This window comes from Balaenoptera acutorostrata, chromosome 12 (genome assembly GCF_949987535.1).
Source record: "Balaenoptera acutorostrata chromosome 12, mBalAcu1.1, whole genome shotgun sequence".
In the NCBI taxonomy this organism is placed as follows: Eukaryota; Metazoa; Chordata; class Mammalia; order Artiodactyla; family Balaenopteridae; genus Balaenoptera; species Balaenoptera acutorostrata.
The window spans coordinates 64,411,249-64,435,880 of record NC_080075.1 but is presented as its reverse complement, the minus strand read 5'-3'; the positions used below and the strand labels follow the sequence as shown (position 1 = coordinate 64,435,880).

Here is a 24,632-nt window from a genome sequence, read left to right as displayed (position 1 = left end):
ACCTGGCGAGGCTGCCCGCCGTTTGCCGTCCCTGCTCTGCCGCACTTAACAAACACCTTCTCCCCGCACCTGCTGGCCTCTGCCGCTCACCTCCAGGTCATGCCAAGTTGTTTTAACTCTAGTAAGCATCTCTTTGCTCTGTCCATTCTCAGTACGTCGAGAGTACGTCTCTGCCAGTCCAGACACCCAAGGGCTGTCAGGGGTTTGGGTCGGCTGGAGAGGCACCCCCCCCCGCCCCCGTGCCACCCCAGGACCCGCCTCCGGGACACAGAGTAAAGACCCAGACACACGTCGCCAATCAGACTCGGCTTGGGGCATGATGGCAACAAGGCGCTTACTTGACCTCCAGCTCGTGTTTTTTCCTGCCCAGCAACCCGAGGCTGTTTTGAGCATTTGATCCCACTCCCTTTTTATAACCCTTCGTAACCTTCCCCCTGGGTCTGTAGCTCTGAGCCTCCTTTCTCTCCACGCTCCAGTAACTAACGAAAGCTCTATCTTGTTGACCACACAGATGCTCCCAGGTCCTTTCTCAGCCTCAAATCCTACCCCTTTCTGCGGCTCCTCCCCCTCCACCGTCACCCCTGCAGCTTTGCTTTGAGCGCCTCAGACCCTCCCGCGGACCCCCGCGTGCCCCTGCCTTGGGGCCCCTCCTCCCCCAAGGCACACAGGCCTGGACAGTGGCGAAGCCCCGCGCTTGCTCCCGCAGGCGGGGAAGCACTCGCACGCGGGGTCTTAGCTACCCTTCGACCGGCTCTCACTTCCCACATAACCGTGCATTTCAGACAAGTCACCCAATTCCTCAGCTAGAAAATCAGCAAATCGTAGAACTGGAAAGAATTGTATAAAGTGCCTCTGATCTAATTTCCCACCAAACCAATGCATTCCTTATGGCATGACAGAGACCTTTGCCCTGTGTAGGATAACTTCCCAGTCCCATTGTTAGACATGCTATCTAGAACTTAAGCCCGCTGCTCCTAATGTTTCTAAACTAGTACTTCTCAAAGTGTGGTCTGGGGACCTGCTTTCAGGCCTTCTGTGAGGCCCTCACTTCTCTGCGTACATAACTGGGTGAGGCCAGATTTTCTTCATACCCTTCAACAAAAACGAGATTTCACCAAAGATTGACTGAAGGAACTGACATCAGATTCTAGCTGCCTTCTGTTACGTCAGACACTGAAGAAATGCGCCACTCTTCTCATTGAATGCTTTTGTTTCAGAAAACAGTTATTTTTCATAAAAAATATTAGAATAGAACAGATAGGTCTATTGTTATTTTGAAGTGAATAAATAGTGAAATAGATGGATAGTTAATACTCTGTTTCAGATGAGAGGATGCACAGTTTTAATTTCTAACATGAGAAAAATCAGTAGACGTAGCCAATACAAACAGAGGCTCTTTGGGGGTCTTCAATATTTTTTTTTTTTTTAAACCTAGTATTTTTTTTTTTAAAGATTTATTTTTTTATTGATTAATTGATTGATTGATTGATTGCCTTGTTGGGTCTTCGTTTCTGTGCTAGGGCTTTCTCTAGTTGTGGCAAGCGGGGGCCACCCTTCATCACGGTGCGCGGGCCTCTCACCATCGCGGCCCCTCCCGTTGCGGAGCGCAGGCTCCAGACACGCAGGCTCAGCAACTGTGGCTCACGGGCCCAGCCGCTCCGCGGCATGTGGGATCCTCCCAGACCAGGGCTCGAACCCGCGTCCCCTGCATTAGCAGGCAGACTCTCAACCACTGCGCCACCAGGGAAGCCCCCAATATTTTTAAGAGCATAAATTAGCGAGCCTTTCAAATATATGAAAGTAGTCTTCACGTCCTCCGTTATGTCTCATCTTTTCTGGGATAAATTCCTCTCATCCCTCCAGCAGGTCCTTACGTAACTCGGCATCACACCCTCGAGCTAAACCACAGTCCGTCAGTGAGTGAGAGCAGGGCACTCAGAGCAGGACACGACGCCTCAAGGGCTGTGCCCGGGAATTGCCTCTCGCCCTAAACACGCCGGTTCCATGAAAACATCCCAAGTTCCTTGTGGGGGGGAGGTTCTCTCTCATCATCCGTTCATCTCCTACTGAACTGGCAATCACTCAAGTTCCCAGGGTTTTTTCTCAGGTATTTCTACAAAAGCAGGTCACCCCAATCCTTTAGTCTTCCTGAATCTTAATTCTGTCATTGAATATATTAACAATCCTTCCAACTTCTCTGTCATCCACCAAATTGATTAACACGCCACCTGTCTCCTTTCCAGTCACTGATAAAATTACATCACATGGGACGGAATCTCATGAGCCCCATTAAATACCCCATCTGTGTTTAGGGCAAACCATTAACAGACCCAGGCAGCTATGTAGGGACCTAATGATGTTGTCATCGGCCTCAATATTTCATCCTCTCCTCCACGGGACACCGAACTTATGACCCCGAGTGATTCCTGCTTCCTCCTCCCACTATGCTTTCTGCCCACAGGTGTAACTTGACACGTCCCCAATTTAAGCCACCACTTCCACTGCAGGGGAACTGTTCTTTAATTTTAAAAAAATTTACTGAGCGTACTATATGTCAGACACTGTGCTGTTAGAACTACAAAGATGACTCAGATATTTTCAGATTCTAGAATTCTGGGGCCTCCTCCAGCCCCCATAGGCACACCCCTGCCCCTCCTACCGGGACCCTCTGAGACGGGACTGGAGTGACTGAAGCTAAACAACTCGGGGACTTTTCCTTGGAACCATCCTGTTGCTGCCTGGCTTCACGGTACCATGAGCTCTGTTTGATCAGATAAGCTTCACTGGCCTGGAAACCTAACAGTGGAGTTGATGTTGTTTCCACGAGAAGAGGCTGCCAAACAAATATTCCACACGGAGCTTTGGAGGGAATCCACCTGTAAACCCGGGACTGCTGACGCATCGCCAGCGTGACGGCCCCTGCCCGGGACCTCTGACTGTCCTCAGCCTTCTCTGACAGCCCTTGTGTGTCGGGCTGCAGGCACGAGGCTCCTCTGGCACAGCTGCAGCTGCTCTCCGAGTGCCCCCATCTCACTGCAGCCAGAGAAAGTTCTCCAAGGGAAATGTGCAGCCCTCGGGGCATGAAGCCAGGCCCCGGAAGGGGGATGTGCAGAATCCCCTGCCTCCAGAGGCTGCTGCCTCTCAGACGACCACCTCCTCCTAAAAACTGCACCCGGAGTCACCGGGGAGAAGCCGGGGGGCTAAAGGGTCACCTGTGCTTCTGCCCCATAAAATTTGAGAGCCCTAAGGGCCTCCCTTACGGGGCTCCCGCTTGGGTCCCGGGCTGGTGACTTCCAGATGTGCAGGGAACAGAAGGAGCTGTAACCAGTGCAAAGGTCGTCACGGATCTTAAAACAGGAATGTTCTGGGCCCTCACGCTTCGTGTGCATTACAGGTGTAGTTCCAGGCGTAGCTTTTCCGTGGCCTCACCCAGTACCCTGAGATGCTGAAGCGACCATGACGCCTCCCGTGTGATAAACAGGTGGTGATTACAGGCAGGTGGAGCCTGCCTGGGCTTAATGTTCTGTTCTGCCGCTCCCTGTGCGTCGGTTTCCTCACCTGTAAAGTGGGATCATAGCTGTATCTGACCCACAGGGTTATTGTGACTTAATGCTCAGAAGGAGCTTGGTCAGTGCATGTTCAAAATCAATACCTCTCTTAGACACTGACTGTATCTATAAGGTAACCGAGCCAGGATTATCACAAAAATAATTAGCTGTTTTTTTACGAGCACCTTTTACACTTTTCAGAGTGATTTTATATACATTTACCTTCATGTGAGGCAGGGCAGGAGAAGTCCCTATGAGCTCGGCTTTACGCAGGAGAAAACTGGAGATCAGAGAAGGTAGGCGAGCCCCCCAGATCCCCAGCTAGTGTTTTGGTAGACTCAGGATGGGTCTTCTGACTTCTGTTCTCCCCACACCACGCCCTCAGACCTCAACACCAGAGCACAAATGTTCTCACAAATCTACTTCTCATTACTACCAAATCCCAGAACACCAAGTCTGAGCTGTCCAAATGTTTTTTCAGCCTTTGGCTTTTGGATGAAAGCAATTTGGTTCAAACTTGTCCCAAACAAATGAAAGTGGCATGGACAGAAGGACAGGCCTCCAGGACAGGAGTAAGAGGCTTGAAAATCCTTCATGTCAGAGAACGGTTTATCTCCTGCCAAAGTAATAGAGCCTCCAGCATTCTAATCCTTCCTCACACCCAAGGGTGCTGAAAGCCTTGGGCAAAAACTGAGCCGTCACCAGCACCTTTTTTTAAGGAAAAGGGCAAAGCGCATATTTTTACCAGTAGGTGGCGATAGAGTAATGAGGCTAAAGAAGCTGAATGTTTAAACATATACATCATAAATATTTTGAACTTGGAGATCATCCCACCCAAACTGCTAATGTTACTCAAAAAGGAATTGAGGTTCATCGAGGGCATGTGACTTGCTCAAGGTCCTACACCTGGTTAATGGCTGAGCCAAATTAAACTCAGTTCTCACCATTAACCCAGAACCTGCAAGAACACAGACTATCTTTCAAAATAGCCTGGCATCTTTTAATCATGCAAAAGAAAATACCACTTCATTTGAGTGTGTTAATAATTGCAGTGTGCTGGAAAGCTGATGGCCTTTAAGAAATGAAACAGTTGGTTATGCTCTCAGCCTTGAGAGCTAAAGGCAAGGGGAGAGGGGAGGGAATGAGAGAGGGAGAGAAACAGCCATTAGGGTGTCCTTACGAGGCTTCCTAATATGTTTGTGCTGCCTCTGAGCCCCTCCCAGCCATAATTCTCCAAAAGAGATCAGGGACTATTGGGTAAGAATCTCCCCTTTCCGACCACCGCTGCCACTTCATCAGCACTGGTTTGTGGTGAAGGGCATTAAACAGATGGGATGCCAGGTGCCACTTTGCTCTATTCTGCTTGAGGCACACCATGAGAAGCAGAGCCTCGGGAAATGAGTGGACTGCCTGCTCCCTGAAGGGGCCAGATTTGTTCTGTGTGGTTCTAAGGAAAGAAACACAAACAGATGGGTAAGGCAAATGTACCCAGAATGATGCTGGGCATATTTTGGGTGCTTATTGAGTGTGACGGGTGGATGGGTGGATGGAAGGATGGATGGGTGGATAAAGATTTCATATTGATACAATGAAAAGTTTTCTCAAAGTCTCAATAGTCCAAGAAGAAATGCACTACTTTGGTTGCAAATGTAATGAGTTCCCTGTCTCTGGAGGTATCCAAGCACCAGCCAGCCACTCGCTTAGGTAGAGATGTTATTGAAGCAGGTTAGGAGGTTGGTTCAAATTGAATGAGCTTTTAAGTCCCCTTGAATTCCAGGATTCCTGTTATTCCGTGACTCTTGGTGCACAGGGAAAGGAAGAAAAGAGTAAAGATGTTTTCGTCTTTGGCTTTAAGAGCTTTAAATGAGAAAATCCCACAGATTTCAGGTTGCTTCATCCCGAAGTCTGGTCTCATGCTTTTTTACTGAACTTTCTGCCACAGTTAGAAAACATTATCATCCTGGCAGTTCACTTGAGAGCGTCTGCTGGTTTCATCTAAGTAATGAGTTTGTTTCTTTTTAATTTTGAAAATCAGGGGAACCTGAATTGTGGAAACCTGGATCGGTGCTTCTAGATGCAGGTAATTATACAGCCCATCCTCCTGGCCGTGACTAGATCAAGATTCGTACAGCAGGTAGCACAGAGACTAAGCTCAGCTAGAGAAGGCTTTCCAACAGTGTCACCTCCGACATTAGGATCTGGTGACCATGCGAAGGGCCCACTGAAACTCCTACAGGGAGGACTGGGTAAGGGACAAGACTGGATCACTAAGGGGGAAGGAAATGTGAAGACAAAAAAGCAGAAGGGAGTGAGTTCCAGGCCCCCAAAATGGGTTAGACCCTCACTCCGTCTGGGAGCACACTTTGACTTCCTTCTGTTTCTTCCTTCTTTGCAAATGGGATTCAGGTTTTCCCTTCACATGAATGAATGTTGTTCCCTGTTTACTGCGTTAAGTGTTTGAAACTCCAACAGCAAATGCGGCCTTCTGACTCTTGGTTCAAAGGCAGATTTTGCTGGTGGGTGGGTGAGGGGGAGATGGAGGAGAGGACTCGGGCCTCTGGACATGTATTTCTTCCCCTCCCGGAGCTCCTGGCTGAGAAATGTCATTCGTGAATTTTTTAAATGATGTGAGGAAGTGGGATGAGCAAGCTGACCTTTAATGGGAAGATGAAATCATGTGCTTTGCAAATTGGAAAAACTAACAAGCCAGGAGAAAGCTCACCACAGCCAGGAGCGAGCAGAGCCCTTAGCACCTCCCTCCACTGGGGGAGACTCTCAGTGGCGCTACCCAGCATCCCAGAAACGGGGAGACTCACTTCTGGTTGGTGCTGCAGGTTTCACTCTGCCCAAGAAACTCATTGGCCTTACCAAGCCTAAAAAGACTCGTATTTATTGTCTTTATTTCCTTATATGATATATTTGTGAACTTGGCTCCCAGGTAAACAGCTCTGAAGAAGACCCTTGAGGCTGAAATTCAACTCACATACACCCCCTCTCAAAGCCCTAAACCCTTTTGCATCTGTACTCTGGTCTCAGACTGCTGGAGGGGAAGGGAAGCATTATAGACTCTCTTATCTGTTTGAGTTGCTTGTATCTCATCTCTTCCCCTCCAGTCTACACCCAACCCCCATTAGACTGTCCTCAGTCTCACTCATCTTTGTTCATCAACTCAGTCACTGAATGTTGACTGAGGACCACACGAAAGGTTCACGTGATGAGTGAGACACGTGCCCTGACCTCAAGATTTTCAGAATTTTACAGAGGGATAATTTACACCGGCAAAGTGCTTAATGCTTTCAGATAAAGAGACTATGGCTGTCTCCTAACGGGCAGTAGGGGACAAATCTCAAGTCTCCTGACTTCAAATGCCTGTAAGCACCCAGGGGAGTACTGTGTCTCTAGTAGGCTGTCGGTAAGTATTCATTCATTCTTCTCTCTTAAGATGGGGGTGTTATGGAGAAGAGCACACTTAGTAAGCCAAGCCCCCTGAGCTGAGTGTGAATATCCATTTTGTCCCCATCCCTGGGGTGAGGCCAGATGCTTCCTGTTCTTGTAAGTCACCAAAAGTTTTACTGCTCTTTCCAGGATTTGTTCCAAAAAAAGAATTAAGCACACAGTCTTTGGAGCCAGTATCCCAGGGAGATCCAAGTAAGTTAATTGACAACTAGAAACCCATAGTGGCTTTGACATCTGATCTGCTCTCTCTCCCCTCTCCGCACTCACTCCCACCCTAATCCGCCTCTCTCCTACCCTGGATCTATTTATCTCCTCTCTTCTGTCACTTTGTTCTAAGGGGAAAGGGAAGCTTTGGAAGGATTTACACTATCTATGTGCAAGAGGATCAGATGTTTAAAACATCGCTATGGCAACAGGGTGGGGTGGAGTGGGGCGACAAGGCGGATGAAAGGAGGAGACTCGCTTGCCAGCGAGGACAGTGGTCCAGTGGAGATGATTGTACACAGAGCTCAGAGAGGGAAGCATAAATGGAGAGAAATGGGCAAATTCAAGAGACAGAGAAGGAAGAATCCAGAGGGTTAGAGGTAGAAGTGTGAGAGAGGGAGCCATTAAAGATGATTTGGACAACTAGGGCAAATGGTGCTGCCATGAGGACCACTGGGGACCGAGCACATTGGGGCAGGAGAGTGTTTACATCTATCATCTTCTGTAAGACGTTTGGTCTAGCAGAGAGTTAACTACCCAGATCTGACATTCTGAAAGCACAGCCCAGCCAGAAATTTAGAGTTGGAAGATGATGAGCCATAGCTCATCATAGCTCAAAGCCAAAGCTGTCAGAACAGAAAATGTGACCTAGGGAGACAGGATAGAGTAAGAAGAAACAGACAACTTAAACCTGAAGACCTTTAAGACTAACTCGGTGGAAGAGAAGCCACCTGAGGATACCAGAAAGAAGGGACCAGAGAAAAAGAGGAAAACCAGGAGGGAGCTGTGTGTTGCAAGCCAAGGAGAGCACCTGCAAATTCTCCCAGAAAGTTGCGACAAGTCCGCCACCAATGGGCTGTGAGTCTCAACTCACCTCTGGGTGAGAATCACCTGAAGACTAACGTTTTTTTTTGGGTTTTTTTTTTGGCATGGACCATTTTTAAAGTCTTGATTGAATTTGTTGCAATACTGCTACTGTTTTATGTTTTGGTCTTTTGGCCGCAAGGCATGTGGGATCTTAGCTCCCCAACCAGGGATCAAACCCGCAACCCCTGGCATTGGAAAGCGAAGTCTTAACCACTGGACCACCAGGGAAGTCCCACCTAAAGACATTTTTAAAAATGAAAGATACCAATTCCTGCCTCATACCTACTGAATCAGTCTCTCCCTAGCTCTTGCTACTCAAAGTGTGGTCTGAGGACCAGCAGAATTGACGTCACCTGGGAACTTGTTAGAACTGCAGAATCTCAGACTCTCCCCCAGATCTACTGAATCAAGCAATTCCTTTGCATGCTAGCCCTTGAAAAGCACCGCCTGGAGTGATTCCCAAGCATCTTTATTTATTGAAGCTGCATAAGCAACTCTGATACTTATCCAGGGTTAAGAAACACTGGCCTAATATACTGGCCAACAAAAAGCGTTAATCTATAAAATTGTATCACGTTGAAGAAAACCAAAGCAATTAAGAAAATTGGTAGATTGATTACTGTAGACACTCTATCTTACCTTTTCTTCCTCCTGCTGCAACCTCAGTGACCGTAATAAATTGCTCATGCTGGACATTTCATAACCCAGTTCTGTCCTTTCGTATTGATGTTGTCATCTTCACATCAGCATGTTTTCATCTCTGTATGAGGAAGCCACTAGGGTCTCAGTGAGCACACGCCCTGAGCGGGAGCCATTGTCATTAAAACATTCTTGGGAAGGAGGAGCAAAGATGATCCTCATATCAGCCATCAGGCTAATGAGTGAAGAGAGCAAAGGAAACAGAGAAACACCTCACCTCCTTAAAACCTATGAAATCAACACATCAATCTTGAGCACAGCTCAAGATGTAAGAAATAAGGAGAGGGACTTCCCTGGTGGCACAATGGTTAAGAATCCTCCTGCCAATGCAGGGGACACGGGTTCGAGCCCTGGTCTGGAAAGATCTCACATGCCACGGAGCAACTAAGCCCATGCACCACAGCTACCGAGCCCATGTGCCACAACTACTGAAGCCCGCATGCCTAAAGCCTGTGCTGCGCAACAAGAGAAGCCACCGCAATGAGAAGCCCACGCACCACAACGAAGAGTAGCCCCCGCTCACCACAACTAGAGAAAGCCCACGCGCAGCAACGAAAACCCAACGCAGCCAAAAGTTGAACTATGCTGACATCTGAAGGAAAACCTCTCTTCAGGAGTGCTTCTCAAACTTTAACGTGCATAGGAATCACCTGGGGATCTTGCTAAACTGAGATCTGATTCTATAGATTGGGGTGGAGCCTGGGAGTCCGTCCACATTTCCAGCATAGGTGCCAGCGGGCGGCAAGCCCTAAAGAGCACCACTGCCACCTGCTGGCGGCAATTCACATCGCAAGCCCAGACCTAGGAAAGAGGGTTGGCCCTGTTTGGGGAACATGCCAAGCCATAGAGCAGTTCTGCTTCTCTTTTGCTTTATCCCAGGCTTTAGTGGCATCTCTAAACTCCGCTTCTTGATTTTATTTACTTCTTCCAATCTTTATCTAGAGGGTCATGCTTGAGCATAGACAGTTTGGGGGCAGCAAAGGACAGGGGAAGCCAGCTGAACAGGAAGAGTCCGCAGGCCCTGACCATACAGGCACACAGGGTCTAAAAGCTTGCGAGGTCCCTAGTGAGCCGAGGCACTGATTCCAGATGCAGTGGAGTCAGCCAGGCCCAGAGAGGCCCCTGTCATCACCTACTTCTCCTCTGGTTTTGATTGCCATGCACCACAGCAACAGAATAAAGCATGTTCTCAGAACTTTTGCCCTTAACCTGCCAATTCTGTAGTGTCACTCTTTACTAAATATTTCTCATCAATTCTGCTTAAAACTGTATCAACTCATGTTCATTTCTTCCTTTCATTAAATATATATATATATCCCTCCTTGCCATGGAGCTTCTCCTTTTGGGGAATGGGAGGACCCCAGTCCCATGGAAGCAACACAATGCAGAGAACAGAAGTTGAGAGCAGCCTCATGGGCGATCGTGTGGCAGCTTAGAGATCCAGGCTGGTCTGGACAGCTGCACCCTTCCCACACAGGGCAGAGCTGGCCCCCATGTCCTCCTAGACACTCCAGTCCAGAAATTTCTAATTTTACTGTCTCTTTCCTTTTCACCCACGGAACTCTGCTTTGAAATATTTTTGTCTCCCAAATTGCAGTTGTTAAAGAACTCATTCCTCATTTTTTGTTAATCAAGGGACTATATACCTCCCAATAAGAAACTTCTGATCAGCACTGAATAATCAGTTTTATCATCCTGAGATAATATAATTTCAGTCGAGAGCAAAGAAGACACCAACTTGGACTTCCCTGGTGGCGCAGTGGTTAAGAATCCACCTGCCAATGCAGGGGACACGTGTTCGAGCCCTGGTCCGGGAAGATCCCACATGCCGCGGAGCAACTAAGCCCGTGCGCCACAGCTACTAAGCTTGTGCTCTAGAGCCCGCGAGCCACAACTACTGAGCCCACGTGCCACAACTACTGAGCCCACGTGCCACAACTACTGAAGCCCGTGCACCTAGAGCCCGTGCCAGAACAAGAGAAGCCACTGCAATAAGAAGCCCACGCACCGCAATGAAGAGTAGCCCCCGCTCACCGCAACTAGAGAAAGCCCGCGCGCAGCAACGAAGACTCAACGCAGCCAAAAATACATAAATAAATAAAAAAGACACCGACTTCTACTTGCTTACGTGGCTTTCCATCAATTCCTTTCAGCGTTTGAAAGTTTGAACCAGCTTGCAGCCCCACCATCCCCCCACTTTCATCCTAACCTTCATCTACTTGCAGAGGTCCCGAGATCCTAACCAGAGCTGTCCTAGTCTTTGTTACAACTAAGAGAAGGGGCAAAAATCTAAGGTAGCTACAAATAAGAACAGGTATCTGTCGAGACAGGTGGATAATTTCTAGGGTTGCCCCACCCAGGGAAGTGAAGGATAAGATAAGTATCCATTTCTCAATCTACACTTCCTGCCCTCCCCTCTGCACTGGCCCTGCCGATTCTTCCCACCTTTATAGAGAGCCAACACACAATTCTAAAAAGTTAGGATGAGAGTAAAAGACCATAAGCTCCAGGGACTCAGTCTGGGTGAATGTCCACATCTGGGGGTCTGCACTTATATGGTCTGAACTAGGAGACCATTCTGAGGGCCTTCTTAGACTTGACTGGGAGGTCCCTGCTTCTGTAGTCTGTAACTGTGGCTGATACAGAGAATTCTACAACAGTCATGGAAATAAGTACCAGCCCAGTGTCCAGGACCTTGGTACCCGGTGAAAATCAGTTACGGATATAAATAAATAAGTATACCTTGCATCTTGCTACTTATTTTTTTTTAACTTTCTTTTCGTTGGCATCTCAGGGGGCTCTGGTGGAGGAAGAGAGGAGTGAGCAGTGAATGCAATGAGAGAGAAGCAGAATAACAGAGTCCCTTTCCATTCCTTAGGCTGCAAAGTGGACTTGTCATTTTTAATTGATGGGAGTGCGAGCATTGGCAAACGTCGATTCCGAATCCAGAAGCAGTTCCTGGCCGACGTTGCCCAAGCTCTTGACATTGGCCCTGCAGGTCCACTGATGGGTGTTGTTCAGTACGGGTAAGTGCTGCTCTGAATTCAGAAATCAAGGGATGTCCCACGCTTAATTTTGTGCCAGAAAAAAATACCGACACATCCTAGAGCATAGCAGACTCATTCTCTTCCCTGATACAAGTGTAAATGAAAGAAACGGAAGCAATCCAGATGCCGCTGAAGAAATCTGAGGCTTCCAGAAGGAGGGACAAGTTAATCCACACTTGAAACTAAATGACATTTGCACTCTTGACTGGTAGAGAGAATATTTGTTGGGGAATTAAGAGAGCCGAGTTCAAGTTTTTGCTCAGCCAATAACAAGCTGCGTGGCCTTGGGCTAGGCCTTCACCTCTCTCACGGTCAGTTTCCTCATCAAGGTTGGCCCCCTTTCAACCCTGACTATTAGAGTATTTGTTTGAGGGGCTCCTGTGCTCCACCTATAGGTGGGATGCCCAGAAAACATGGTGCTCTAGGTTGAACTTTCTCCTTTCTCTGGACAACCTTAGGCCTCTACACAGGTACTGGGAAAGCTCACCCGGCAGTGGGGAGGACTGGGGTGTGGGGGGGGGAAGGGATGGCCCCCAGCACTCACCCAGGTGACTGTCCCCAGTCCATTTTACTATTCTATGTAGGGTAGAAATTGAGGGCGCATGCTAACATCCAATCTCAACTTTTCTCTCATTGGGGATAATAAGTCAATCTTATTTCAGATGTAATAGATTTCTCGCTAAAGCAGATATACAGATATCAACTGAAAATAAATAGGCAATCAAAGGCGTAAACAAGCACAAATCTCAAATAACAGGTGGGCTTTTGATCAAGAGCCATTAAGGGCAGGATAACTGTCTCACTTTCCTCAAAGGATCTCGGGCACAACCCGCCCCTCCTTCTCCCAGATCTGCAGCTTAGCCTCGGCCTTGGACACTACCCTAGGCCTTGGTACCTCTTGCTCAGAAGCCACAGTCTGAAAAGTAAAAAACACACACCTGACAACATCTGGGGCCGTCTCCGGTCCCTTCAAATGTTTCCCGGGAACATCCTAGAACAGCATTTTAACCGAGGTTGTTATGTCACAGACATTAGAATATTTAGTTTTGAGATGTCCAAAGAAATAAAATGCTTTATTTTCATAAGAACCTATAATGTTTGTATTTTTAGAATTAAATTCCAATAACATATTTAGCACTATCTTCTATTTCTGTGAAGGAAAATAGCTAAGTGGCACTTGTATATAGTCAGAGTCAAATATATGAAAATAACCAATTGCTACACATGTTAATTCTCAATGTCAGATGTTCTGGGGGATTTTAACTTGAAATAGGAAAATACGTGGTTTTGGTCATTGTTTTCTTGTTTTCAAGACGTCAACCTATTTTCATTCCTGTGTTACTTTTTAAAGTTAGCAGATGAATAGCAGGCTTCTCTGGGGAGGAAATGTAAGCATTTTAGTGCCAGATGTTCCCGGTCAGTTTTATTGGGGGGTTCAAAGCTTGGTATGTCATCTTGCATTAAAAATAGCTGCTTTAAAAGCTGTGTATACCAAGGTTTATAGGAGAATATGAAAATAAGGTGATAAATATGTCAAGGAAAAGAAAAATGGCAGGAGCATTGTGTTGTGTGCTGATGGGAACATGGATTAAAGAACAAATGTAGCAGGGAAGGAAAAAAATCAGTAAAGACTCCTTCCTCTCAAAAAGACATTTTCTCTCACGTGTTCCTAATGTCATCACCATTTACAGGGAAGAGTTTACCTCCATGCTTTCCAATGTCACTTTCTAAAAATGCCTTCCCTATTCATCTTTTTTTCCGTCCAGGGTCCTTATTAATTTAAAGCCCTTAAGGGAAATGTGTCTGTTTTCCTTTACTTTATGCTCATACAAACCAATCACTCATCTTCACCCTCCTTCGGCCACGGGGTGGAGTGGAAAGCACAATGAACTGGTGACAGGACGTCTTGAATTCTAGCCTTAGCTCCGCTGTGTGACCCTAAGCAAGTCACTTCACCTCTCAATGTAAGAGCTGCCATCTCTAAAGTACAGGCCGGTCGGACCAGATGATTTATTAGGGCTCTGCCAGCCCTGATGTTCTGTAATTCAGTGACTGGCTCTGTAGTCAGAAGACATCCAATCAGTGAATGTTGGGTGAACATGCTGGGTGAGCATTCCTCTCCCTTCCAGCCTCAGGTTCTGATTAGGTGGGTGAATGATCAGCAATGAAATGATGGCTGCACAGAGGTTATACATCCGTCAGGGGAATGCGGGGAACAAAATCAGTTGGAGAGAGGCATTAGGAAGGTGTGATGAGGCTGAAGGGGAAATCCACACACCCAGGTGAAATTGCTTTTATTTCAGCCACCTGGGTGGCTCCCATCCGTCCTTTCTTCAGCAAATGGTCTTAGTGCGAGAGAGGGCAGGGGGTGGGGAAGGAAAGTGTATGGGGGCAGAGGTCGATGCAGACATGGGGCCAGTGTTTCTGGAAAAGGGCTTTCCAGTGCTTGGCTGGCTGGGAAACTGATTCCTCTACAGGTACTTTGGGTTCTCACCGGATTCTAGTGCCCAGTTCACACCCACAGGGAATCAGCCCTGCTCTCTCAGAATCACAGAGCAGTGGGGCCTTAGAAAGCTCCTGGTTCCACCTCCTCGTGTTACAATGAGGAAACAAGGCTCTAAAAGAAATGACCACCTTGGCAAGAACGAGCACTCAAGGTGAGACTGGGGTTGGAAAGGAGCTGGCCAAGGTTGGAGGACTCTCGAGCTCAGAATTTCTCCTGCTCTCGGGCCTCTCCCCTCTGTCACTGCTGCCGTGGGTCCACATGGGAGACTCCCCCCAGAAGATTCCTTCCCTTGGTTTTCCTTAGAGCTGAGGCAGAACTTAGACTTTTAAATTTGGAATTTAGAAGACTCATACTATTAACAGGAAACAGAAGGCAAATAAGAAATAAAAATACGAGAAGGCTAAAAATGACCTGATGTACAAAATGCTCGTTCTGTATCCTGATCCGTAAGCATCCTACACAAAGATATTTTGGGTACAGGAAACAGAAAACCAACCCAGGCAGGCAGGTGAAGGGAGAGTGATGTCACAGGACTGGCAAGTCTTGGTCATCCCCTCCCTCTGTCCTCCTTTCCCTGCATCTCTTTGTCTCTCTGCTTGTCCACGCCGCTCTCTCCTCAGTGGCCCAGCATCATCCCCTGCCAGGCTCGTGGTTTCTGCTCCTCTGTAACTTCCCCCTTGCACTGGCTGGGCTCATAATTCTGGTCCGGACCAGGGGGAGCTCCTCAGCCCCCGTAGTGCCAGCATCCTCCCTCTCCAACATCCCCCCCGCCGCACCCGCAGAGGCTCGGAGCCCAGGCCCGCGTTAACCTTTCCGCAACCACAGCGTTCCTTCCACGGTCATCACGCACCTCCAGCAAGAGACGCAGCGTATGACACAGACGCAGAGAGGTTGAGTGACTTCCCTAAGAACACACAGCTAAATGCATGACCACTGGGGAGAGGAGAGATGTTAAATCTTGGGTTAATCCCTAACATGTCGAACCAAATTGACTTCAAGATTTTGCTCCTCTGCCAAGAAAGCTCCTGATAATGGAGGCTTTCCACCAAACTGAGGACAGAGACTCTGCTGAAGACAAGGCCAAGGCTCAAGCCCCCATCTTGCACACATGTTCTGATTTACAGTTAAACAGCCAACATGCTCGTGATTGCGCTTATGACCAACAGGAACATTAAGAGGCCAGATGAAAGAATGGCCAGAGCAAGTCGCTGTTAGGTGAAGTCTAGCAAACAGAATAAGGAAGACAAGCAGCTCACATTTTAGCTGCCACCTGGATCCACAGGGGCTGAATGCCCCCTCGACCTTCCGTAGGATTTTGTTTTTGTCCCTGATTTCAGTATAAATGGAACAGAATTGCACAGGTTCTTTTGAACTTTGTAATCAACCCCAGGATACCAACATTGGAAAACAGCTGTAGAATAAAGCAAAATATTGGTTTCTCTTCATTTCAAAGTGAAATCCGTTTTTCTTTGCTCATGGTTCTCTGACAGGCGCCCCGTGTTTTGGCTCTGAGATGGGCTGCATCTCCTTACTATTTTACTTCACAGCCCACCCAGCTCAGCCCTGACTGCGCACCCTCAGCTGAGCCTCCCCCTTCCTGCCCCCAAAGCAGGAAGGGTGCCCAGAGGCTCCCGTGGATCAGCTGAGCCACTGAGTGTGGGGCAACCAGAGGAGGGAGAAGAAACGAGGTGTCGGGTCTGGTGTGATGGGCAGAATAATGGCCGCAAAGCTGCCCACGTCTGGAACCCCTGGATGTGTTACCTCACAGAGCAGGAGGGGCTCTGTGGTGGTTAAAGTCAAGGACCCTGAGATGGGGAGATCGTCCTGGATTACCCCGTGTCCCAGTCTAATCAGCTGAGTCCTTGAAAGCAGAGAACCTCTCCCAGCTATTATCAGTTGGAGGGAGATGTGACTACGGAAGATTAGTCAGAAAGATGCGACAGCTTTCTTTGAAGCTGGAGGAAAGGGGCCCTGACCAAGAAATGCACGCTGAAAAAGGCAAGGCAATGACTCTCTCGAGAGCCTTCAGAAAGGAGCAGAGCCCTGCCAGGGAGACCCAATTCAGGTTTCTGACCTCCAGAGCTGTAAACTGATAAGTGTGTTGTTGAAGACCCTAGGTTTACAACTGAGATAGGCAACTAATACACCTGGCAAGGAGGACCATTCTGTCACATTTCCTTGAGTCTGCAGCAAAGGAAGGGATGGGAGGGGCTGGGGCATGAGCCCCGGCTGGAGGGGGCCGGGAGTTGCAAGTCTCAGCACCTCAGGACTTCAGAGCAGGAAGGGAGTGCCCAGCCCCGACTTCACATTGTGATCACCAGGGGAGCTTTTAGAGATGCTGATGCCTGGGCCCCATCCCAGCCCTATTAAACCAGAATCCTGCAAATACCCAGAAGCTGGTCTTTTCATCTATAATTCCAATCTGTAGCCAAGGTGAGAATCACCAACTCCCCAAGAGGGCAAGGGACAGCTCGGCTTTCCAGGTGAGAGGGCAGCACCTGGCCGAGCACAGGTCTCTCCAACTCCTGCCCCGTCCTCTCCTCATGCCCTCAGTCTACACTGCCTTTACAGGAACTAACAGGATCCGAAACAGCCGCCTGACTGCCTGAGAAGGCTCTCCAGGGCCTAATGGCACTTGCAAAGACCCCCCTGCCACTCCTCTCTCAAGGCAGGTGAACCCTTGAGCCACAGGCCTTGGGGACACCGTCTCAAGGCTGAGTGAGCTGGGAATACAGCTCACACAAGAATCTTATGCTTTTCCTGTTCCCCACCACGTGGTTCTCCCAGAGGGACAAAGGAAATGAGGACACTGCCCTCGACTTGCACCACTTCTACTCAACGGTTCCCCTCGACCCCCCCATCGCACATCGCTGGGGCTTATCCCAGTGCCCCCCACCCATGCTGAGATCATTCTCCCTAGACCCCCTGGACCATTCTGCTAGAGAAGCAGGTGGCCACCCCCATGCAAATTAGAACCACTTGGGGAGCACCTGAAAATCCCAATGCCCAGACCCAACCTCAGATCGATTAAATCAGAATTTCTGAGTGTGGGACCCAAGCGTCATTCATTTTTAAAACTCCCCAGGTGATTCTGTTGCACAACCAGAATGTGAAGGCACAAATATTCCCACGGGGCTGTGCTCTCAGCTGGTGAACGCTGTGTCCCGGGCCCCAACTGTCTCCCTGCCAGGTTGCCACCCTAGGGCTATAGGAGCTCCATCCTCCTCCCTCCTCTCAGCCTTTCTTATGCCTGCTCCAGACTTCTTATTTATTCTTCTCCCTTCCTCTTATCACTGGCAGCCCCGCTGCTGATTTTCTTGATGCTTACAGCATCCTCTAAGACATTGCCACTCAAAATGTGATCCACGGCCTCACCTGGGAGGCTGTTGGAAAGGCAGAACCTCGGACCTCGCACCCAAACTACAGAGTTAGAATCTACATTTTAGGGACTTCACTTGTGGCGCAGTGGTTAAGAATCTGCCTGCCAGTGCAGGGGACATGGGTTCGATCCCTGGTCTGGGAAGATCCCACATGCTGTGGAGCAATTAAGCCCATGCGCCACAACTACTGAGCCTGAGCTCTAGAGCCTGCGAGCCACAACCGCTGAACCCGCATGCTGCAACTACTGAAGCCCACGCACCTAGAGCCCGTGCTCCACAACAAGAGAAGCCACCGCAGTGAGAAGCCCGTGCACCGCAATGAAGAGTAGCCCCCGCTCGCCGCAACTAGAGAAAGCCCATGCGCAGCAAGGAAGACCCAACGCAGCCAAAAATAAATTAAAAAAAAAAAAAAAGAATCTACATTTTAACAAAATCCCCAGGCGACCGGGCCAAACGGCTAAGTTTGGGAAGCACCAAACACTGTGTCTGTTGCCAAGACATTCCGTGTCGCTGGACTTACCTAGCCCAGCGACGTGGTAACAGACAGCAAGCCAGACAGCCCCCTGGTTCCAGAGTAATTCTTAGATCAGCAGATTACTCATCCACATTTCCTCCAGCAGGAAGACGCTTGCAGATTCATTTTCTATTCTTTGGTGGAGGGGTGGAATTATTGTTGCTAATTACCAAGAAAAAACCCTACTCCTCTAAAAACAAAATTTGATTATAAGACTCTGCTCCATGCCTCTGATCCTAGGAAATGTGAGAACGGCCAGTGTCCTTTCAAAAGGGGCTAGTTGTGCTAATTCCCTCAGCAGGTCGGCCTGGGCCCCATGCTCAGTCCTTTGTAGGGAAGGGCAGAATCATTTTCACTCCGAGCGGGTAATACCCTCAAGGGACAAGTCTGCCACCCGACCTGCAGCCAGCAGCATGTCCTTAGGCAACCAGGGTCACCCTAGAACACCCTCCTGAGTTCACAGGCATGGTTCATCTCAATGACTAAGTCCATAAATCATCACACTTTAGCATTAATTAAAAGGCTAAGGATAGTCATGTTATTTTATTTTAACCTTAAGGTGATGATATCTTGTTGTAGGAAACAGTTTCAAAAGGTTCTTGTTATAGGGAATATGGTTAGTTAATATGTCTCTACTGGCATAAAAATTCATTTGAGAGGCTCACTCCATGTGACTCAAAGCATTATGGGGTAAACCAATAGACTCTGGGACTTCAACCAAATGGGAACCTTAGGACTGAAAGGGCCTCAGAAGTCCTCTAAAATCCAGGGCTTCCCAAACTGTCCCAAGGATGAGATTCATCTGGATCCCTTATTTTAAAAAATCCCTACCCCCAGCCCAGACCTACTGAATTGAGTTTCTGCTGGGAGGAGACCTGGTAACCTGTGTAGTTTAACAGGGTGCCTCAGGTGAGACTTGTCATCAGGGAGGCCTGGAGACACAGATGCTCTGTCCAGTTCCCTGCCCCCAGGCCCCAGCCTTCCTAGGAATCACCTGTGCCCATCTCTAACAGGCATTCTTTCTTCTCACACACTTTCGGGATAGTCCTTTCCTATTGCATGAATTATCCCTTTCTACGCATAGTCAAATGCTGGCTCCCTATCATTTCTCTTCATTAGCCTTAGCTCTTTTTCCAAACATAGAACAATTTGATATTTTCTCCTTGAGCTGTAAATCTTTATTTTCTTCTCTTATTTTCAAAGGAAATCTTTGATATCACTGAGGGAAAAAAATGTGTTTTCCTTTAATGAGATCTTCTAATAAAATTACAAATTAAAAGGCTGCTTACATTAAAATATAGTGGCACACATCTCTTTGAACTTTTAAAATAATCTTCATCTCAGAAAAAGGCACCAGGCTAGGGGTAGGGATTTTTTAAATAAAAAGGTTCTTCTTTTATTTAAAAAATCCCTACCCCTAGCCAGGTGCCTTTTAAATAAAAGGCCACCAGCCCATATATCCTAAAAAAGGACACATACACCCATGTGCTCTGGTACTGAGAGCTGCCACAGTCTGCAGGTTCAAGACTTACCATTCATTCCTATAATTTAATTACATTACATTTTAACAAAGATTTATTGAGTGTTTACCACGGTCTAAGCACTATGCCATTTGCAGGGCATACTAATGTAAAATTCATCTAAGTGGTTTGATTACATTTGCCTGTAAGTCCCTTGGTGGATGAGCTCTGCAGCTTTACTCCTAATTGTAATTTTAGCAACTGGAAAGAGTTTCAGAGGTCCTCTGATCCAACCTTTCAATTCATTAAAAATAAATAACTGTGATAGAGATTCTGTTCTTCGGGACTTCACCAGCTAGTAAGGGAGGCGATATCTTTAAAAGAAATAACATTAAATAAAATGAAAAGCATCTATTCATTGGGTATATGAATAGCTCATCTGTCTGCTTCTGAAGATAGAGTCATCTACCGCTATGATGTAATAGGGGAATAGAGTGGAGTGTGGAGCTCAGAGGGGAGTATTCAGCTCTACCCGGGATGATCTAAGAGAGGAGAGGACATCTGAGCTTCCTCCTTCCCTCCCTTCCTTCCTTCCTTCCTTTCCATAATTCTCTATTACCGCTTGTATGCTAAGCACCAGGGATAGGAAATACTGGGACATAGCACCTGTTCACAAGTAGGTTACAGTCAATCTTCATGATTTACAGATCCCATATCTGCAAATTCACCTACTCCCTCAAATGTACTTGTATCTCCAAAGTCAATACTTATGGCACTTTCACAGTTGTTGTGTGGACATGCACAGAGAGGGTATGAAATACACAACATTCCCAGCTGAGGTTCAACAGGGCGATGCTCTGCCTTCTAGTTTCAGCTCGTACTGTAAACAAGTGTCCTTTTCACAGTCTATTTAGCACCTCATTTTTCTGCCACTCATTGGTGATTTCACTATTTTTAATGGCCCCAAGTGTAGTGTTGGAGTGCGATCTAGTGTTCTAAGCACAAGAAGGCTGTGATGTGCTTATGGAGAAATTGCAGGTGTTAGATAAAATTCCTTCAGGCAACTTATTGTGCTGTTGGTCATGAGTTCAATAATAACGAATTGATGACTTGGTATATTCAGCAAAAAAGAGAGGAAATTTTTTGATCTGTGTGTGATCAACAGATTTGATCTGCTCCAGAAAGTGCTAAAGTACCTAATATCTATAATGCATGATGAAGCTATGGAAAAGAAGGAAAAGTGGCTGAAGTTAGGAATTCATGAAATGCCGACTGATTTTTTTTTTTTAAGCACAGTGGATAGCACTGTGAGACTGAAAGCCAAAAAATTTACAGTAGCACTACCCAGGGTCAAGAAAATGTTAAACCCTTCTCAGCTAGTGTTTCATTATATGGAAAATTTGCATATAATTATTTGTAAGAAACTTATATATTAAATTGGGTACCTTGAAACAGAAACATACATAAAACAAGTTTATACACTGATCTATTGATGAAAATGTGACCAGAGGCCCACAGGAACATAACCCCATATTTTCCCTAGGAGCAATGGCTCAGAACTTGCTAATTTGATGTTTGCAGCAACTTTATAAAACATAACTATTGCAGATAACAAGACTTGACAGTACATGTAGTATGGGAAAGAGGTGATCCATCACTCTACAAAGTGATCGACATTCAGACAGCCTCATGAGCAGGGGAACACTATGGATGTGACTAGGTGACTAGCTTCCACATGTAAATACTTTTTCTGTAAACACTTTTGAAAGAAAATTTTATATTTTTGCTTTTGAAATTATTTGTCTATGAGCAACGCTTAATTTACGACCAGCTATGATTTCTTCACAATCGTCAGACACACTCAGGAAATCTTTCAAAGTGAGAAAATCTAGCCTCAAAACCATTTTCAAATGTAAGTAGAGTTAAAAATTTTCCAGTTAATGGTGCATATATAACATTATGTTTGGTAGACAATTACGTAGTTGTTACTGTCAATATCAATTTCGCAATTTTCTATTTTATAGCTAATAATACTTTTGTTGTTTTAACTCATTCTTTTTTTTTTTTCCAGTCCCTGAAAAGTTCATATTCCTTGGTTACCAAGGGTAGATCCAGACTTTGGGGAGTCTGAAGCTTATGTAGCTTGGGGACTCTTAAGAAAAATAACACAAAATTACAAATACAAAATTAGGCCCCTTGGAAGAAGTATCATTAGCATCCAAGTTAATCCACCTCTGATAGGCACTTAGCACGTGTTGGATAAAACATCCTCTGCAGAGGCCACTGTGGTGCAGGAAGACCAGATAGGAAGCTATAGCCGTAGTTCAGGAAAGAGAAGATCATAGTCCAAACTTGAGGATGGAAAGGATGAGAGAGACACAGGAAATATTTAAGAGGTTGGTCTGACAGGAGTGCATATTGCTGGGATGACTTGATGAGTCAGAAGAGGGACTACAGAAGGGAATGTGGGTGGTTTGATGGAGCAGATATGGAAGATAATTGACTTCAGTTTTGGAAATATCAAAGCCAAGGAGCCTGTGGACCACACCCAGGGACCACAGATGTATGGAAGTATTCCAGATGTATGGAAGCCTTTTTATTTATTCTGAGGTTCAAGAGAGAGGACCGACCAGTGTGCACGAAACAGCTGTTGGCATATGAATGGTCGGTTAACCCCAGGTGGCTGAAGTTGATGAGATCCCCCAGGGTTGTGCATAAATTAAGAAGGGATGCATGAGGGAGATAGAACTGTCGGGAACACCAGCATTTAGAGGTAGAGATGCACAGAAGAGGAAAGAAGAAATGTATGTCTCTCTGATACTGTTAATGGAGTGCCTGCAGGTACCACATACTGTGCGAGGTGTCGTGAGCTAGAGGAAGCAGGTACAGAGGTTGTCAGCTGGGGTCGGGGCCCAGGGAGACAGGTAGCTGGAGCTTGGAGAGTGGGCACAATTGGGGTTTCCCAGATGAGGGAACCGATGAGCAAAGGCACAGGGCTAGAAAACCAGGAAATAGTGAGTAGCTCATTCTAAGTAGAATATAGGTGAGAGTGAGAGAGAGAACGGTATGAGCCTGCTAGGTTGGAATCAAGTTACGGACGGGCTTTGAAAGCCAAAATATGAAGTTTAACAATAGGAGTCTCGGATGATTTTGAGCCAAGTTTTACAGTCAGAGCTGAACATGAGGAAGGGTTCTCTAGCAGACAGGCATATATCCAGCATTGCAGAGACTGCCATAGAGACTCATAATAGAACCAGCAAGAAGTAAGGGGGCCTGAACTCAGAGGGTTGCACAGAAACACAGAGGAGGGGACAAAAGCAAGTGCTCCAGATAGAGGAACTTAGGAGATGTGCCTGACAGGTCCCATGGGTCCTATGACTGAGCAAGTAAAGATGGGGTCCAGGTTTTGAGCCTAGGTGGCCGGGGGGCAAGTACAGCAGTTACTGAAATTGATCTGTGAGAATAGAAACCGGAAAGCCCTGGAGCCCCAAGGGAAAGAAGACTAACCGTGAAAGTACTAGAGTTCCTTCCCTGTGATTCCCCCTCCCTGGGCCCTGAGCAGTGGGGTGTGTTAAAGCAGCCTCGGTTCGGTTCGCAGCCTTCGCATGTGGCTTGATGGTGAGGTCGAGCTCAGCCAGAATGTCCACATTTCTCTGTTCTGCACTTTGCTTTATTGTTGTTGTTTGTTTGTGTTTAATGCTAAAGTAGAACTTTGTTTTCACCTGGTGGCTTTTCATCTGGTTGGATTTCTCCCCAACACCCACCCTAGTTGAGCTTGTCTTAAACTTTCCTTGTCTTCGCTGAAGGTAGTTGGTCCTCCCAGTTTCACATCACCTCTCGCTTAGAGAAGCGGACTTCTGGGCAGTTTGCTTTGGTTTTGCCTAAGAACCAGCCTGTGTCCCTCATATTCACGAATGAGATGGAAGACAGAGGGGCACCCTTCCAGCCTCTTTCCGAACTCTCCTCCGACATAGATCACCTTGTGACAGCTAGGAGGGTCGGATAATAGGGTCGGAGCAGGGGAGGGGAGGGAGGCAGAGGATGTCTCCTCTCGGGTCCTGGGGAACTGGCTTCCTGGTGACTGCACTGCCAGGTTCCCCAAAGGACTGGCTGAGAATCCACTGTAGGGCCCGGGAATTCCCACCTGAAACTGCCGAAACCTGCTTCTTCCTGGATCTACTCCAGGTGTTTATGGAAAGACTGCTTTTAAAGGTCTCCTTCTCCCTCTCCTTGAAGACTCAGTAATCTGCAGCCAGGACCAGCTACGTAATTTGCAGTTCCACATTTTCAAAAAGTATTAAGAATTTCAAGACAGCAGCGTCAGAGCATTGAAGCAAGTGCAGGCGCTTTTGGAGTCTGGGGCTCCGTGTGACCTTAGAGGTCACACCTGCACGAAGCGCTGCCAGTGGCTGAGTGTCAGTGCTTCGAGAGATGTGATTTCACTGTGCATCCCCACTTCACCCTGAGTGTGACCACACACGTCCACCCCACGGAGCCCTCGTCCCTCCCGACACACCTTCCACCTGGTCACGAAAGGTATTCCACACCCCCTGCTCAGCTGCTCCCAAGCCTGTTACCCAAGGAGACTCTGCTCTAGAGAAGGGTTCTCATTCTGTTTCTCCACTTAATTCACTCCAACTCCTCTCCAGCTAACCTTTTTCAGGCATCAATAAAATAGATGTTGACCTTCCGGGTAAGATTTGAATATTCTCACCCAGTCACAAGACCCACAGAGTGAGAAAGATGAAGGGATGTCTTCTCCTTGACACGGCTGTTAAGATGCAGTTCCAGTGCTGGGGTAACCCGGGGGTGGCTATCAGCTGAGACCCTCTTCCTGGAAAGGAGGGTCTGGGGCGGCCTGGGGACATCCTGACATTTGCAAAATCCCACTGGACAACAGTCCTGCTCTTTAACAACATAAACGTCATGATCTTGATTTTTATCTAGATGA

At 47.3% G+C, this 24,632-nt stretch overlaps 1 protein-coding gene across 4 annotated transcripts in view; it reads left to right on the top strand.

The window, feature by feature from the left end:
* Positions 1 to 24,632, top strand: part of VIT (vitrin) — a 132,027-nt gene that overhangs the window by 87,488 nt on the left and 19,907 nt on the right. For 3 of the 4 annotated variants that reach the window (XM_057558271.1, XM_007191413.2, XM_007191412.3), the window contains exons 7-9: positions 5,584 to 5,628; positions 7,134 to 7,196; positions 11,653 to 11,800. In XM_057558271.1, coding sequence (XP_057414254.1) covers positions 5,584 to 5,628; positions 7,134 to 7,196; positions 11,653 to 11,800 — 256 coding nt within the window. The remainder of the gene's footprint in view (positions 1 to 5,583; positions 5,629 to 7,133; positions 7,197 to 11,652; positions 11,801 to 24,632) is intronic. The other variant, XM_007191414.3, reaches the window with a different exon arrangement.